Source organism: Alexandromys fortis, unplaced genomic scaffold (assembly GCF_014885135.2).
Source record: "Alexandromys fortis isolate MF-2015 unplaced genomic scaffold, M_Fortis_MF-2015_v1.1 scaffold_5, whole genome shotgun sequence".
In the NCBI taxonomy this organism is placed as follows: Eukaryota; Metazoa; Chordata; class Mammalia; order Rodentia; family Cricetidae; genus Alexandromys; species Alexandromys fortis.
The window spans coordinates 10,633,061-10,649,390 of NW_026067924.1; the positions used below are offsets into that span (position 1 = coordinate 10,633,061).

The following is a 16,330-nucleotide window of genomic DNA, read 5'->3' on the forward strand; positions in this document are numbered from 1 at the left end:
TTAGACTGGAACTTTTTTGCGCCTGTATCACATGGACAGAAGCATTCTAAAGTATGTCTAGGATAGTAAAATGAATGGTAAGCTGAATTAGGGAGGGAAATGATTAGGAGTTTAAGAGACCACAGAAATGCAAAACTCTCTAGGATTCTGCAGACATTTCTGGAGACTTGGTACTCTCCCTGGCAATGTGAGCTGATTTCATCTAAGGTTTCAATGGACTTAGACATTCCCACTGACGCCAGAATGCCCTCATTAGTCTATTAAATACACCATTGGCTAGGTCCATATCTCATCCCCATTTCACCAACGCTCATTAAATTGGTGTCGTGTTCTTGGAATTTTATTTTGACAAGATCTTGGTCTATACCCCTGACTGGCCTGGGATGTACCGTGTAGATCAAGCTGGTCTAGAATTTGCCTTCTGAGTGCTAGAATGCCAGGCATTTGCCATCATACCTAGCTCTTGCTTTTGCTTTTGTAGAAGAACATTGCAAAAGAACCATATTTGAATCAGACAATAAAACAGGATGTGTTTCTTTAAAATCGTTCACTGGGCCAGCGAAAAGGCTGAGTGCAAAGACACTTGCAGCCTGAGGTAGAGCCCTTGACCCCACATGGTGGAAGGAGAGTACTGACTCCTTCAAATTGTCCTCTGACCACACATGCAGCCTCTGCATGCACACACACATGTGTACACACACACATAAAGAAATAAGTGTACTAAAATAAGACCACCCATTATATTGAGTGTCTCATCCACCCATTACGCCACATGAGCAGTTGCCTTGGGAATTTGATATCAAGGCAGTCGCTCCACTTAAGGGCCTTTTCTACTCTTGTGTTGAGGAAAGGAGCCAGGGACGTAGTGATGTCACTCATTCACCCAGGCACAAGAAGATCTGAGCCCAGTGTTTTTCTCAGATAACAGCATCAATAATTTTGTTTCTGTCTGTGTGTGGCTCTCCTCTCTGGCTTCCTATTACTATTATTTTGTTCTAATGTATTCTTTATTGAAAGCTACTCAATTCCTCTATGAAAATATTTAAAGTAAAAAAAATACATGTTTGGATTTGTCCGATAATGGCTTTTATCAGAATCTCTTCAAATGCTGACACTGGTCTGGCCCTCCGAGCCGCCAGTAGCGTCTCATGTACCTGCACTGTCTTCTCTGAGGATTAGCGGCTTGGTGGGACCGTGCGTTTTTGTCTCTCTGTGGAAGCATTTTTAAGGTTGAACAATTTCAGGTGTCATCGTATTGCCTACTCCACCCGCCTTTGTCTCCAGCGTTTCTCAGTGACGTTAAAACACACTGCATTGGGGGCCATCTCAGTAGACTTAGTAGCTCACTAGACCTGGGAACTGGCAGTTCCTTTCAGGGCAAGTTTCCCATAAAGTCGGCTTCCGCAGCTGAAGCTCATTCACACGCAATGCGATTTGAGACATTGCATGGGAGAATGGGAAAACTAGGGCGGAGAAGCACAGTGTAAGTTGTAAAAACCAGGATGCTCACACGTTATTTCCCACAAGGCTTTGCAGCTAATCTATAGACTTTAACTGTGGCTCCTTCCTTAATCTCCTACAGTAGGGATTGTCAAATTTGTCTTTCCCTCAACTTGAGGCTAAATGGCTTCATTTTTAAGTATTTCACGAGAAAATTCTCCCTTTCTGCCTGTGGTAGCTGCAGGAATACACGGCAAGCAGAAATAAGTCTGTCTGTCACGTTGGCGTGATCCTGATCTGAACGGTATTCTTTTGGGGTGGTTTTCAGTGACAGATTCACACCTGGGATCTTCTTGTCCCCTGGTTTTCTGTGTACAATTGAAATAAATCAACAAGTTGGGCTTTTCTTACTCTGGGTTAATTCTTCACCTAAATCCATTGCCAAGTCTGAACTGTATATGACTTCACAGGAACTCTTCTTCAGAATATATATAGTCTCTCCTCAGTAATTCCCAAAATGCATCATTTTATTAGGTGTAAAAGGTAAAACTTTGCTCTAAAAACTAATTTGGGAACTTAGCAAATACTCTCTAAAGCCTTAGTGACACAAAGCACCAGAGCATTCGTCACCGAGGCAGTTAACAGTTGTAGCCCGCTTGTTTATTGGATGAAATACATGCGCAGCCCAAATCAAATTAAAATAAACATAAAAGTCAGTGTTCTACTATAAGATCAGCCAGTCTTTCCCATCAGTGAGCCCACTTTTCAACAAGTTCTAGATGAAGTTCAGTAAATATGGCCAAAGACAAAATAAGGTATTTTACTGATTTTGAATAAGTGGTCATAGGAAATTATTTTTAGAAGTGCCTACGAGATTCAGATGAGCCTTTAGAAGTGAGGCGTGGGGGAAAAGCAGCCTCGATGCGCGTTCTAGAGTGAACTTGCGCAGGTTCACGTTCCAGGGCCAGCATTGGCAAGGAGTGCTGCAGCCTTGGTTACGCAGGCCTCCTGAGCTTCTTTGTGTCCCATTGGATAACAAAGGCACTGACACGACTGGCTGTTATGTGTAGGGCACAGGAGCCGAGTATTCTCCATCAGTAAGAACTGCATGGTGGTTACAACGGTTTCACAGAGAGTTGGGGTTTAGTGTGTAATTTTCTCTATCCCCAACTGGCTGGAGAAAAAAAAAAAAAACAAAAAAAAAAACAAAAACCAACCAGAAATCTGAAGGGTGGTACTACCTCCTGGAAATTCTCAAATGACGTCCTAAAGATGTTTTTCCAGTCTTTCATTTGTTGCCAATATACTTAATCTTTCTGTACATGTTCCTGGAAATTCCCACATCTCCCTTGGAAGGAATAGCACTTCAGGTTCCCTTAGATTTTGTGTAATGGGGAGAACATTTTGCTTTGGTAGCGTCTCCTGGGAAAATCCAGCAATCTGTTCTGATTGGGTAACACTGAGATTGTATACCCATGCCTCCTGAGCCAGGGGAAGAGAATGGACCAGTTTACTTAAGGTTGGTGGGGTGGGGGTGGGGAGAGCTCTATCCAGAGTCTGCTCTCACTGGGTAATCTAATGGGATGCAAGAGATTGAGTCTTTGGGAGTTCAAGGAATAGCTATACAGGTAACTTCAGTAGGAAGGTCTCTTTTCCCATCATCCACTTAGTATCTGAGTGAAGGGGAATAGCAGCTGCTTGTCTGGAGAACTGACTGTTGCCTCCGGGATAACAAACTGCTTTACGTGAAGTCAACACTGCTTGGAAATGTCCCTGTAGTGTCCATCCGGGAGAAGGCCACCACGAGAATAATAGGTCCACACTGGGGCCTCTAGTGTCACATACACGGTGCTGGCTAAGGTGCGGCACATCTGTCCGGGCACATCTGTCTGGGCACATCTCTCTGGCATCTCTCTCCTCTCTACTGAACCTTGGCAGAGTTTCTTGCTGCAGGCTAATGCTAGTCTGCTTTTCTATCTGCTGCTCGGAGGCTGGAAGCCTATTGGCTTATTTCTGGAAAATTATCCTTTGGTAACTCTATGTACCCATATGACCCAACAGAACTTCAATGTTCTTGGAAAAGTATTTCTATGAGCTCTAAGCCAATTCACAAGCAGGTCTACTCAGAATCTCTATTTTTCGCATCCTGTTTAGTATTTTAAAGAAACTTTACAGACATGGAAAGAATCAGGAACTAGGCCCGGGGGAATAACTGACTCACTGACACGAGGATTCTTGAAACTAAGTCACTGTGGTAAAGCCTCCTTTAAATAGTCTCACAGTTCACATCACTTAGCATTTAAATTTATATCTCACACTAATAGATAAAAATCTCTTATCATGCTGATGAAGGGTAAATCTGAGGGGTTTTCAACTCACAGAAACTTACCTATCCAAAGATATACTGTGTGTGAATGACATAATTAAATATTGCTAAAGCCACACAAGCTCATTCTAAATGATCAATTCTGGCTCTTTCTGACCATGGAAATTCACTGTTTAGCCTCACTATATGATTTTTCAAGCAGGATGAGTTAGCGTGGTAAAGATATTTTCTACGGACTTGAGCCAGGTGGAATGTTTGCTCTTCCTATGGGACCAAGAGGACTAAAGGGCTACTGGGTCTGGATGGGAGGCCTAACAGCAAGAAGACCATCTCTTTGGGCTGTCAGATGGCCTGGTTGTTCATTTTCTGCCTTATGATTCTATGCTTCAAATTAGATTTATTATAGTCAATCTTTTGCCACTGTGCCATGTCAGGAGACAGGTTTTAGCCACAATAATATATAATAGCAGGTACTGCCATATCCTCAGTCCCATGCAGGTCTTCCCTTTAACACACACACTCTTGTATATCTGGACCCCCACCATCCCACAAGCTGACAGAGGTGACTAACATAGGTTAGTCTGCATCACCTTCACTTGAATATAAACCAAGGGGTTGTAGAACTTGGATGATAGAACCCGTATTAAATGGCCTGATGGATGATGTGCTCGGCACCGGAAAAGGGGAACTCTTATCAATCACAACCGCACTTGTAGACCTTAGTCATGGTCCCTTGGATCTGGGACTCATGAGACAATGCACTGGATAAAAGTGCTTGCTACCACACCCAAGGACCTGAGTTCAAAACCCAGGCACCTATATGGTTGAAGGAGATAGCTGATTCTTCCAAATTATCCTCTGACCTCCACAATGCACTGTGGCAAAAAAAAAAAAAAAAAAAACAAGCATGTATAACTGCACATATTCACATAGTAAGTAAAAGATGCAATTTTAAAAAGAAACATGAATGTTGGCTGTATCATTTACCATCCATAAAGACACAGGTGGTGTTGGGGACCCATCTTTGACAAGGATACTACTTACCAAAGTAGAGGCATGAGAATTAGAAAAATAAATAAAGAGAACAAAGATGTGAGTGAAATAATAAAACAGCAAACATAGAATAGTACTGGGAGGAAGTTCCAGTGAATACTGAAATCCCCTGAATTTATTTTTCCATACAGTTTTATACCCCCAATACAACAGGGGGAAGAAGACAAAAGACTGTTTTAATATGATACAAAGGACTTGGACAGTTATTTGCTTCAACACTTTGAGACATCAAGTCATTAGCATTCTGTTGTTTAGGCAGTGAACCCACCCCAAACCAAGTAACCTGAAGACAGCCACTCCCAAAGTCAATCCTCCTATTTCAAAAGAAAGAGCAGAAGTATGCTTGAATATCCTGACCTTTGGTCAGGGTGGAGAGGATCTACCTGTGTGGGTCATCTTGTCAAAGAGACCAAGTAACCACACTCTAGTTCAGAATATGTGGCCACACTTTGAAACAACTTTGATCAAGCTAAAACTCTCTGACCTTCAGACAAGGTGGAAATGGGTCCACATTTTTGGGCCTCCACAGGTGGGAATCAGATGTATATAGAATCAAGAACTCCACTGTGACCTTAGCTCCCATCATCTCTGTTAACATTACTCTCATGAATGGGAAACATTGTCCAAAGTTGCATCTCACAAATGCAAACGTTTTTCTGTTTTCCTAATGTACGATCTATTCCATTTGACAATTTGTAAAATATTTTGAAAGATTGAAAACTTATCAACAAGTCGCACAAAGCAAATGAGACTTAATAAATGATATCATCTCCAGAGCTCTTCAGTTCCTTCAAATTTGTAGATCAAAGCATTAAAGTATGATTTTGAAATAAACACAACTAGTCCTAAATACATACCTGTGTTTTGAGCAAGACTCAGACTTCTACAAGAAACTGATGAAGAGCCAGGTTTGAACTGTTGTTCTTCTTCAACAGATACTTTCATAATTGTTACATCTCATCTGAGAATTTGTCAGGAAGAAGTCAATGAGAAAAATATGCCACATGTGTGTAAACCTTGGTTCAACTGCCTTGCTTAGGCTTAACTTCTGCAGGATCCATCATCTACCATAATTAATATTATTTAAGTAGATATACTTACTGTATATGGGTATATCAACTCCTGTTAATACATTCAGGTCACCGGAAACTATCTAGACAGCATGTTGTATTTATTCTATAAGCATGGATGTTTCACTAAATAATGTATATGGTTTCTTTGAGTGTATGTTCAGGCTGCAGAAGGATGAGCCTCAGTGGATTCTGCTCTACCTTATCTTAATAAAACTGTTAATGAAACATGTCAAACCTACACCCATTTTTGTGGCCTAGAAATGGAGTTAGGGAGGAACATGGCTTGTTCTAAAGTAGTCTTGTCCTCAGATGACATGAAAAATTTCCATTCAAATAGGACAGGGCACTACAGGTAATCCCACAGAATTCTATTACACAAATATACAAAAGTGGATACAATTATAGATACTGATTTTACTATCATGAAAGAAACAGAGGCCTTATGCCTGCTATCCAAACACTCTACCACTAGGCTAGACCTCTCATTAGCAAACACATATTGGACCTGACTCAGTAAGAAATTTAAATTTTGAAAATCCAACCCTCTGCTCCTTGGCTGGAATATCCTACCACCCTTATCATTTCCTTATTCCCTTGGCACTTATTCTGTAATCTCCTTGGTGCCTTCTGCATTCAAGGGATGCTTTCCTATTATACAACATAACCTAAATTATGTAAAATCTGTACAACTGTGTCGTGGCCATACCATTGTTTATAGCTTGCGTCTCTCCCTGACATTTTAGCTTCCTCTTCCTCCTGTTGGTCTAGGCCTAAATCTAATACAATTTCAGGTCCCAGACATCTGTGTGTGGTCCTCCTATGACATCTGTCCCATGATCTGAAGCAGTATATGCCTGTCTCCAGCCTCTACCTCATCCTGTCTTTCTCCCGGTTTACTTTGTTCTCCACTTTCAAGGATCTTATCCATCATACGCATATCTGGAATTCCCTGGGCTTGTTTTCTTTTACTTCTGTTTTGACCTACTTGATACTGCTTTCTCTTTTCTTGATTCTCAGGTGGTTGTGGACTATTAGGGGAAAATGCAGTGGTGCATAAAGTTATGAAACCGAAACTACATTGCATAAAAACTCTTAGCTTTACCATGGCTTGTCAACCCAGCTGCCTCTTACTTGCCTACCTTACAAACTATGGAGAGGCCTATTATGCACTATAAGCTAGGAGTTACATAACTCTCTAGCCCCAACACAGGCTAGGTAAACATAAAATATTTACTGAATTGATGAACAAATGAATCTTCAACTGAAAAATAGATTTGTTCATGGAGAAATAAGGCAGTATATGTAGCTCCTGCATTTCATGGGCACCTGGAATCTTTATGGAATATTTACCCTTGGATGTTGTATATTTAAAAGATATTCCAAAAGCAAGTAGTGCACTTACTTTAAATATGTTCATGAAAAAACTAAATCATGGTATCTCATTTGAGATGAAGTAGAATTTAATATTTGGGGGAAAATCGGTATTAGTTACTCTTCTATTGCTATGATATGGTGTGGGAGGTCCTTCTGTCTATGTGTTGCTTTTATTGGTTAATGAGTAAAGAACTGCTTTGAGCCTATGGCAAGGGCAAAACACTATAACCAAAACAAGGGTTTATTTGGGAGCTTACAGGATCAGAATCCATAACCATCTTACTGAGGAGCATGATAGCAGGCAGGCAGGTTTCTTGAGCAGCAGCTGAGAGCTCACATCTTCATCCATAAACAGGAAGCAGAGAGAGTGACTTGAAATGGCTCCAGTCTTCTGAAACTCAGAGCCCACCCCTGGTGACATACTTGTTTCAGCAAGGCCACACCTCTTAATCCCTCCACCCCTCCACCTTACCTCCTGCCCAGACAGCCACTAGCTGGGGACCAGGAATTCAAATACCTGAGACTTATAGGGGATAGTTCATTGAAATTACTACACAATCCTTTTGAAAACAAATGAAAATTGAAATAAGTGGCCAGCAATGTATTGATGAAATTTAAAATAAGACAAGAAAAAAATTGATATGAAGCACATGTAACCACATTTATTTCCAAGAATACGACTGAGATGATTTGATGCTGGAGGTTCTGCCCTGTCCACCAATGTCTCTGAACAACCTCCTTGCCCATAACATCTCTCAACCATTCTAATTATTATATTACCAACAACTATTCTAAATCTTGCCCAATCCTTTGCACATTTTACTGGACCAGAATGGACACCCCGGCATGCCTGGGGTAGGGACAATGGATGTTTCCAGGGTAAAGAACAAGCTAGCTGCCCCATGGGAGCATTCTGGCCTAGTTTGCTCCCTGCCCTTGTATAAAGTACCTGGATTCTTCCAGCAAGTAAACTCCTTTATGCTAAGGCTGTCATGAGCTATAGCCAAACATAGCAGGTGGCAGATAAATTGTGTTATGTTTCCTGGAAAATATTTAGCCACATACATTGGAATATGAAAAATGTTTACAACTGTATCATTGGTTCTACTGCTTCTTGGAGAGGGGTTCACCAGATTCATATACTTGAATGACCAGCACAGTGCAATTTTTGATACCAACAAATTTTAAAATAATGGTAAATGTTCCAAATTTGGTGATTTCCTAATTATATAAGGTATGTTTATTTTATAACAGTATTAAAATGTTTGAGCAAGTATATCTAATGGGATAGTAGCTACTATGCAATGTCACTGAGGAGAGACAAAATTGTGTATAAAATTGCTTATACATTATGACTCCAACATCATAATTTACATATGTATGTATATATGATGAGTACAAAAATAGTATACCTACAATACTGATATGAACATGTTTTTGTATTGAAGAACTAATATGACTAGTATCTTGTGCTTTCTAGAGTTTCTAAATTTCCTGCAACACCACACAAATAACTAGAGGCATTTGATTATTTAAAATCTTATGAGTAAAACAATGTATTAATTTAATGTTATGAGCACTGAAAATATTTTTGTTTTTGTATGAAAAACTTCAAAAACTTAAAAATGGTGAAATCTGTCCCATGTTGTTCAGCAGAAAAATCTAGTTGCTTCCTGATCTTTCCTGGGCTAGAAAACCTATCTAACCATATTAAACCATCAAGCAGACCAAACAAAGTAAAAATATACTTGTACTTACATCCATGTCATTGTAAAAATAGACGAGCTTCTATTTTAAGTAATGATTAGATACATTACAATAAAATTACTTTATTTTGAGGTAAACATAACATCGCCAGATTTTCACCAAATGACTGTAGTTGTACGTATATGTAGAGAATATATACTTTTTTTAGAGAGCAAGGCAGATTTTATGATCTATAGTCTATTCACCACCAACGGTATACAATTCTTACATGTGAAGTAAAGCTGAAGGACCTAGGAAGTCACAGTTATTACAAGCAGTTTGACTTTGATGTGTGACTTTGGTAACACTGCTACATAAATACACCACTAGCTGGCATTGGTTGGGGGCGCTGGACATTACTAAGACACTGCCTGAATTTTACAAAGGGATTTTGAACCATGATAACTAAAGCTCAGCAAATCTTTGCCTAATATGTGTAGTAACAGGGACGAGTAGGCTGCCATTACTAATGACTAAAGGGATCAAAAAAGGTTCCTTGCCCTCCGGACATTGAGCAGAGCAAATAATCTTGACCTCCTGCCTCTTGTTTCTAAACATTTAACAAGCTCTACATACCTTCTTGTGGAAACCAAAAGGAACATAGCAAGAGGGGACTGAGGAGATTGCATTTCTGCCAGCAAACGTTTTCCAAACCCACAAATCCATCCGGTTCCCGACGCTTCCTTTTGGGCAGTTATCATCTATTAATGCAAGATGCGGCAAGGAGCGGCTTTGCTTGGTTTCTTGTCAAAGTTTCCTTTCAGAGTTTTTAGAAAACATCTTCAGTCCATTGAATGCATGTTCTCTGCTTAGATCTGAGGCAGGGGTGAATGTTCCTTTGGTGCTGTGCCATCTAACTGGATGCGGCCCTGGCTTCTGTCACAGCTTCACCAGCAGACTCTGGGCCTGTCACTCCACCTCAAAACAAGATGCAGGCTTTTTGGCTGATGAGCTCATGTTATCCGAAGGGCGATAGGAAAGCGTGCTCATTTTTGTCGACAGGCTTGAGTGGGACTTGGCCTTCGGGGGAATGTATTTCAGAAGCTGGAGGAAATATTTCTTAAATTTTTTCCCCAGGAAGCCATAAAACAGGGGGTTCAGGCAGTTGTTAAAATACGCTATGCAGATGGTGATAGGCATGGCGGTGTCCACGATGTCAGAGATTTTACAGTTGCGGATGACGCCCAGCTGGATCAGGACATCCAGAAAAGTGAATATTTGGTGGGGAACCCAGGAGAAGAAAAAGAAGAGCACAATCGCCATAATTATCCTAAAGATGTCGTCGTTTCTCGGCTTGTTCTTCTGAATGTCGTAAGCCTTCTTTAGGGCTTTCCAGATCAGGGTATAGCTGGTGAGAATGATCAGAAAAGGGAACAGGAAGCCCAGAATGTTCTTGGTCAGGCCCAGCCCTATGGGGAGGGTTGAGTTCTGAGACTCATAGTGGAAAGCGCAGACTGTGATGTTGGTGTTCTCGATGAAATACACATTCCGGTGGATAATAGCTGGCAAACTGGCCAAGCCAGCCAGCATCCAGATGATGATGCAGGTGATTTTGGCCACCAGCATGGTGCGGCGCAGGCGAGACTTCATCGGGTGGACAATGGCCAGGTAGCGGTCGATGCTGAGACAGGTGAGCAGGAACACGCTGGCGTAGAGGTTGAAACTGACGCTGGCTGATGCGATCTTACACAGGTGATTGCCGAAGGGCCAGCGGTACTCCATAGCGGTATAGACAGCCCACAGTGGCAAGGTCAGCAAAAAGCATAAGTCGGCCAGGGCGAGATTCAGAAGGAAAACACTGGCCACAGTCTTCAGCTTCATGTAAAAGTAAATGACAATCACCACCAAGCTGTTTCCAAGGATTCCCACCACGAAGATGATGCTGTAGAGAGTTGGAATCATGACAAATATGTAGTTGTGCCTGCCAGCCTTGGGGCAGTCATCTTGGATTCTCTTAATACCATCCTCAGTAGAAGAGTTGAGGATCATTTTTGCTTTTCTGGGTTGATTAGTCTCAGACACTATTCAAAATGCACCTGGAGGAAACAAAAATCCAAAGAAGATAAAAAGTTAAAAGTTTAAGTTCCAGTTGTAAATGAGCAATTTACATGCTCAGCTACAAATCTAGTAATGAAACTTTACTCTTTGACAAAGAGATTGGGTCGTATTTTCTGAAGAAATCTCATAAGCTGATAAAGTCTATGATATCCCCCTTAATTTCTAGAGCATATGCTTAGGCAGTGTTAAGTGGCCAGTTAAACAGAAAGCTTGAAGGTCATAGAATGAGGGACCCCTTCTTCACAACCATAATCATAATTGACCCTTTGATTCTTACGACAGATTGTCAACTTGACAGAATGTAGACTCACTGAAATGACAAGCCTTTGGGTGTGTTAAAGGTGCCACCCCAACTGTCCGGGCACTGTTCCATCAATTGGTATCCTGGACCACATAAAAGAGAGAGCTTGTCGAACACCAGCATCCACTGACTGCGGATCCAGTGTAAGTAGCTTCCTCGTGTTCCCTCATGATAGTATCCTGTGCTCTAAGTACGAGCCGAAACATCCCCTTCCTTCCTTAAGTGACTTGTCAGGTCTTCTGTCAAAGTAACAAGTCCGGTAACTAATACAGATCCTACCTCCTCAGAATATGCTAATCTTAAGGAAGGAAACACTATCACACTCCAGCTGCCTCTCCTGAAGTTTGTAACAGCATATGGGAAGGAGGAAGGTGGGATGCAGGCTCTGCCTGAGGTCTTTTAAGAAAACTCTATTGGCTCCTGAGAAAGCATGGCTATCGTAGACTTGTAATCTTTTGTTTGTTTGCTTGGGACAGGGTTTCTCTGTAGCTTTGGAGCCAGTCATGGAACTCTCTTGTAGACCAGGCTGTCCTTAAACTCGCAAGGATCTACCTGCCTCTGCTTTTCGAGTGCTGGGATTATAAAGGCATGAGTCACCACTGCCTGGCTGTATTTTTTTCCTTAGGTCCTTTATAATATATTATTTCTTTTGTCAAAAGACGAGGAGCTGAGTCACACACCCTAGATAGACATATGACTTTAGAAACCATCCAAAACACTGTTGTCCCTATAGACCAAGATCATCCAAATGGGGGCTGCAGTATAGCTCAGTTGCTAAAAAGTACTTCCTATGCAAACAAGACACTTTGAGTGTGGATCCTCAGAACCCATGTAAAAAGTTGGGTGCAATAAGATGCGCATTGTTTCCCAGTGATGGCAAGATGGGAGGTAAAGTCATGTGGGTCCTGGGATCTCAAGGGCCCACCTAGACCAGCTAGTCTGGTCTAGGTAGCAAAATTCCGAGACAGTGGGAGATCCGGAGATCCTGTCTCAAGAGGTGGATAAACCAATGCCCCAGATTGTCCTCTGACATTCACATATTACTCTGCAGGCACACACCCCCTCCTCCCCCCCCCCCTCCCTCCCCCCCTCCCTCCCTCCCTCTCTCTCTCTCTCTCTCTCTCTCTCTCTCTCTCTCTCTCTCTCTCTCTCACACACACACACACACACACACACACACACATTAATCCAAAGGGGTCAATTTGTTACCTGGATAGGAAACCACCCACCCCTCAAAAAACTGTATATCCCTGGAACTTAAAGAATCATCAACTTTTGTCTGATTTTGTGTGTTAACTTGGCACACGCTAGAGTCATCAGAGAGGAAGGAGTCTCAGTTGAGAAAAAGCCTCCATGAGATCCACCTGCAGGGCGTTTTCTCAATTAGTTAACAGTAGGGGAGGACCCAGCCTATGGTGGGCGGGGCCATCCCTGGGCTGGTGGTTCTGGGTTCCATAAGAGAGCAGGCTGAGCAAGCCAGGGGAAGCAAGTCAGTAAGGAGGTTTCCTCAATCTGTATCAGCTCCGGCCTCCACCACATTCCTGCTCTGTTTGAGTTCCTGTCCTGACTTCCTTCAGTGCTGTGGAAGTGTAAGCTGAATAAATCCTTTCTTCCCTGACTTGCTTTGTGGTCATGGTGTTTCATCTCAGCAATAGAAACCCTAACTAAGACAATAACACACATACTTGGAAGGCATGTTAAGATGGGAGAGACAGCTATCTCATTGAAATATGCACATTCACAAGTCCCTCTTAGATGTAGTCACTGGGACCCTCGCTTTCTGAGTTCCAAGTCGTAACATTTCCTCTTTGCTTTTTTTTCTCCCCTTTCAGATACTGTCCAGCGTCTGTAGGCCATTTGTCCTGACACTCTATGTTCATTCTTTGTGAAGTCCCCCAGAGTTTGGGGCTGTTTCTAGAGTTTCTTCATGCTGTTTCTTCATGCCTGAACCTGTCTGCTTCTTTGTCTCTACCTTTAAAATTCTTGACTTTCTTTCTTAGCTAGGTCCTTCCTCCCGGAAGCTTCCATGACCTCCAGCTTGTCTGCCCAGTTGTTTTCTCAGACTTTAATGAAACTCTCCCCATTTCCTTCTGAATCCATTTTCAGTTTCTCTTATATATGCATTGTGGGGTATTTGTTCTCACTGACACCCAAAACTGACAATAAAGTGCACCTTGAGGAGGAGTCAGCAATTAGCTGACCAGAATTAGCCAAAGAGACTTTCAAGGACCAAGATAGGGGGCACAGGAATGTATAAGGAGGGGCTTGAGAGACTCTTGGTCTTTTAGATCTAACAAATGTGGGGAGTTAGGATCAACTGATCGTTCCTCCAACACTCTTTGGGTCGATCAGGCTTTCACCCCAATATCTGACTCCAAAGATTTTATTAATAGAAAAATAAGTAAATAAGTAAAGGCTTCATCTGGCATCCAACACATGGCAGCTGCTGTTGCAGCTTTTAAAGCGCCACTTCACTGAGCCACCATAGCACTCCCAGGACCAATAGGACCAATACTCCCTGACCACAACCACAGTTGCCACCACTAGCTCTGTCATTCGGTCCCCCCACTCCAACCCTCACTCCTTGTCCTCCGTCCAGGTTGCGTGTGAACAGCTTCAGGTGCCTGAGGCCCAGCCTGTGCAGCACAGCGGTTAGCCTGTCTGTTTGGACACCACACAGGGGCTGCCCTCCTCAGTGGCCCACCCTAAGTAGCCCTGCGTGTCTCAGGTCTCAGAGAAGAGATGAATGGACTTAGACCATCTGGGTCCATCCCGCCGCTGCTCCCCACCCCACCCCACACAGTTGAGTACTGCTGCTGTAGCTGGCTGTCCCCACAGAGTTCTACCATGGCTGCTGTAGAAAACCTAAGAAGTCCATAGATCTGGTGAGGCACCTGCTAATTGCTAAGGGGGAATTAGGTTTTGTTAAAAAAAAATCTTTCACACCCTAAGAATGGGGAATATTATGGTGCAGGGAGCTAAAACTCTGTACAGTTCCACAACAGTTGGATTGAAAATGAAAACAAAACAAATGAAGGAATAACCGACTTAGCGGACTGGCATAATGTTGATTATAATTATTAATAGTTTGGTAACTCATGTTTTATCCTTTAAAAGGTGGTTTGATATTGGTGCCAAACATGAAAAATTGATTGATAAGATACAAGCCTTAGAAAGGCCTACCAATGAAATGAAGAAAAGTCTTCACACACCGACAGAGGAATTTAGATCAGAGCCTGCTACACCATGGTATAATAAAAATGAAGAGGAGTGGCCCAAGGTTATTAGAGAACCAACATTAGTTTACCGAGTTACCATATAACAACATTCACCCAAGGTTGTGTAAAAGTTAACTGCAATCCTGTAGGAATGTTAGATTTGAGGAGATTTAAGGAAGATGTCATTTCATATGGTATGTATTCACCGTATGTGAAGCAGATGTTAAATTCATGGGCAACTTGAAATAGAATTATCCCCCAGGACTTAGATTTAGCTACAGCAATATTGAAAGTAACAATGGAAAACGTGGTGGGAACAGGAAGCTAGGGTCATAAAACAATGAAATAAAACTAGAGGTGTTGATATTTCCCAAGACCAGCTTCTTGGTGAAGGTCAGTATGCTGATCCGCAAAGACAGATTAGATTTTTAGACCTTTGCTCTATGTCATATGGCGGTGTTTAATGCTTGGGACATGTTTGAAGAATCAGGAAAGAGGACTGAGTCACTTACTAAAACTATACAAGGTCCAAGAGAAGCCTTCATTGATTTTTCTTTGCAAAGATTGACTTCAGCTATAAGTAGAATAATATAAGATCTATAAGTTAAACAAATATTAATTTACCTCTGGTTTTGAAAATGCTAATTCAGAATACAAAAGAGTGATTAAACTTTTAAAGGCAATATCAGCACCTAGATAGATGATCGGATCTGATATACAGCTGATAGTGAGTCTTACCCTCATGATGATACTTAGATAGGAGAAGCGATTTCTAAATCGTTAAGAAAAATCAAAAAATCAGATATTTTCCTTGGGGTAAATAAGGTCACCTGAAAAGGGATTGTAGACAAGGCATCCCTAGAAACTGTTTTTTTCTAGAGATAATCCAAACAGAATATCCCAGCTTTCTGGATGGAGAAGGTATGGCAAAGGCATAATGAATGCTCTACAGTTAATGAATGTAGATCAACAAGGGACAGTTAAGGTAACCCTTTGCCATCAGCATGCACCCTGTGGGGCCTCTTGCAAACCCCATTATCAAATTAGGTTCAGCTGTTCCTATCAGCATTGGGGAAATGCATCCTCTGAGCAATTAAAAGACTTAATGTCTGTTGTTAAAAACCATACTGCTCTGGATAACAGAAAAGCTTCAGTAGATAAAAGAAAATTTTAAGGAGAGCCCATACAACAAGTATTTTGGCAAATTTCTATAAACGATGAAAAGACCAAAGCTTAAAATATAAATAAATGGCATTGCAGTTGAAGGTTTGGTTGACACAAGTGTGAATGTAATCATTTCACCATAATCTTGGTATCCCAGAGTAGCCTTTTCAGGAGCTAAATATTTAACTTCTAGGGACTGGAACTTTATCTCAGGTGAAACCAACTACAAGGTGGTTCGAAGGCCAGATAGGAAAGTTAAATCCATATGTGGCCAACAGAGCAATGAGTTTATGGGGACATGACTTGTTACAGCAATGGAAAACATAGATTAACATTCCTTCAATCAAAGTATAAAACTAGTATAAAATAAAGAATGCTTCTAAGAGAAATAGTAAAAGGTATTAATTATCGAGAACAATCTCCAATCATTTAGGTTGTGTCTAAGTAAGGCACAACAGCTGTTGACTTTTCAAAGGACCAACAGTCCCACCTTTAAAACAGTTACCTGACAAACCCGTCTGGGTGGGGCAATGGCCTTCGACATGGAAAATCGGCAGGCACTAAAACAGCTGGTACA

General features: G+C 41.6%; 1 protein-coding gene across 4 annotated transcripts in view; it reads right to left on the bottom strand.

The window, feature by feature from the left end:
* Nucleotides 1-4,885: 4,885 nt before the first annotated feature.
* LOC126501581 (type-1 angiotensin II receptor A) overlaps nucleotides 4,886-16,330 on the bottom strand; it is a 52,353-nt gene continuing 40,908 nt past the window's right edge. For all 4 annotated transcript variants that reach the window (XM_050142327.1, XM_050142330.1, XM_050142329.1 and 1 more), the window contains one exon: nucleotides 4,886-11,048. In XM_050142327.1, the coding sequence (XP_049998284.1) occupies nucleotides 9,922-11,001 (1,080 nt within the window). In that variant the 5' untranslated portion in view covers nucleotides 11,002-11,048 and the 3' untranslated portion in view covers nucleotides 4,886-9,921. The remainder of the gene's footprint in view (nucleotides 11,049-16,330) is intronic.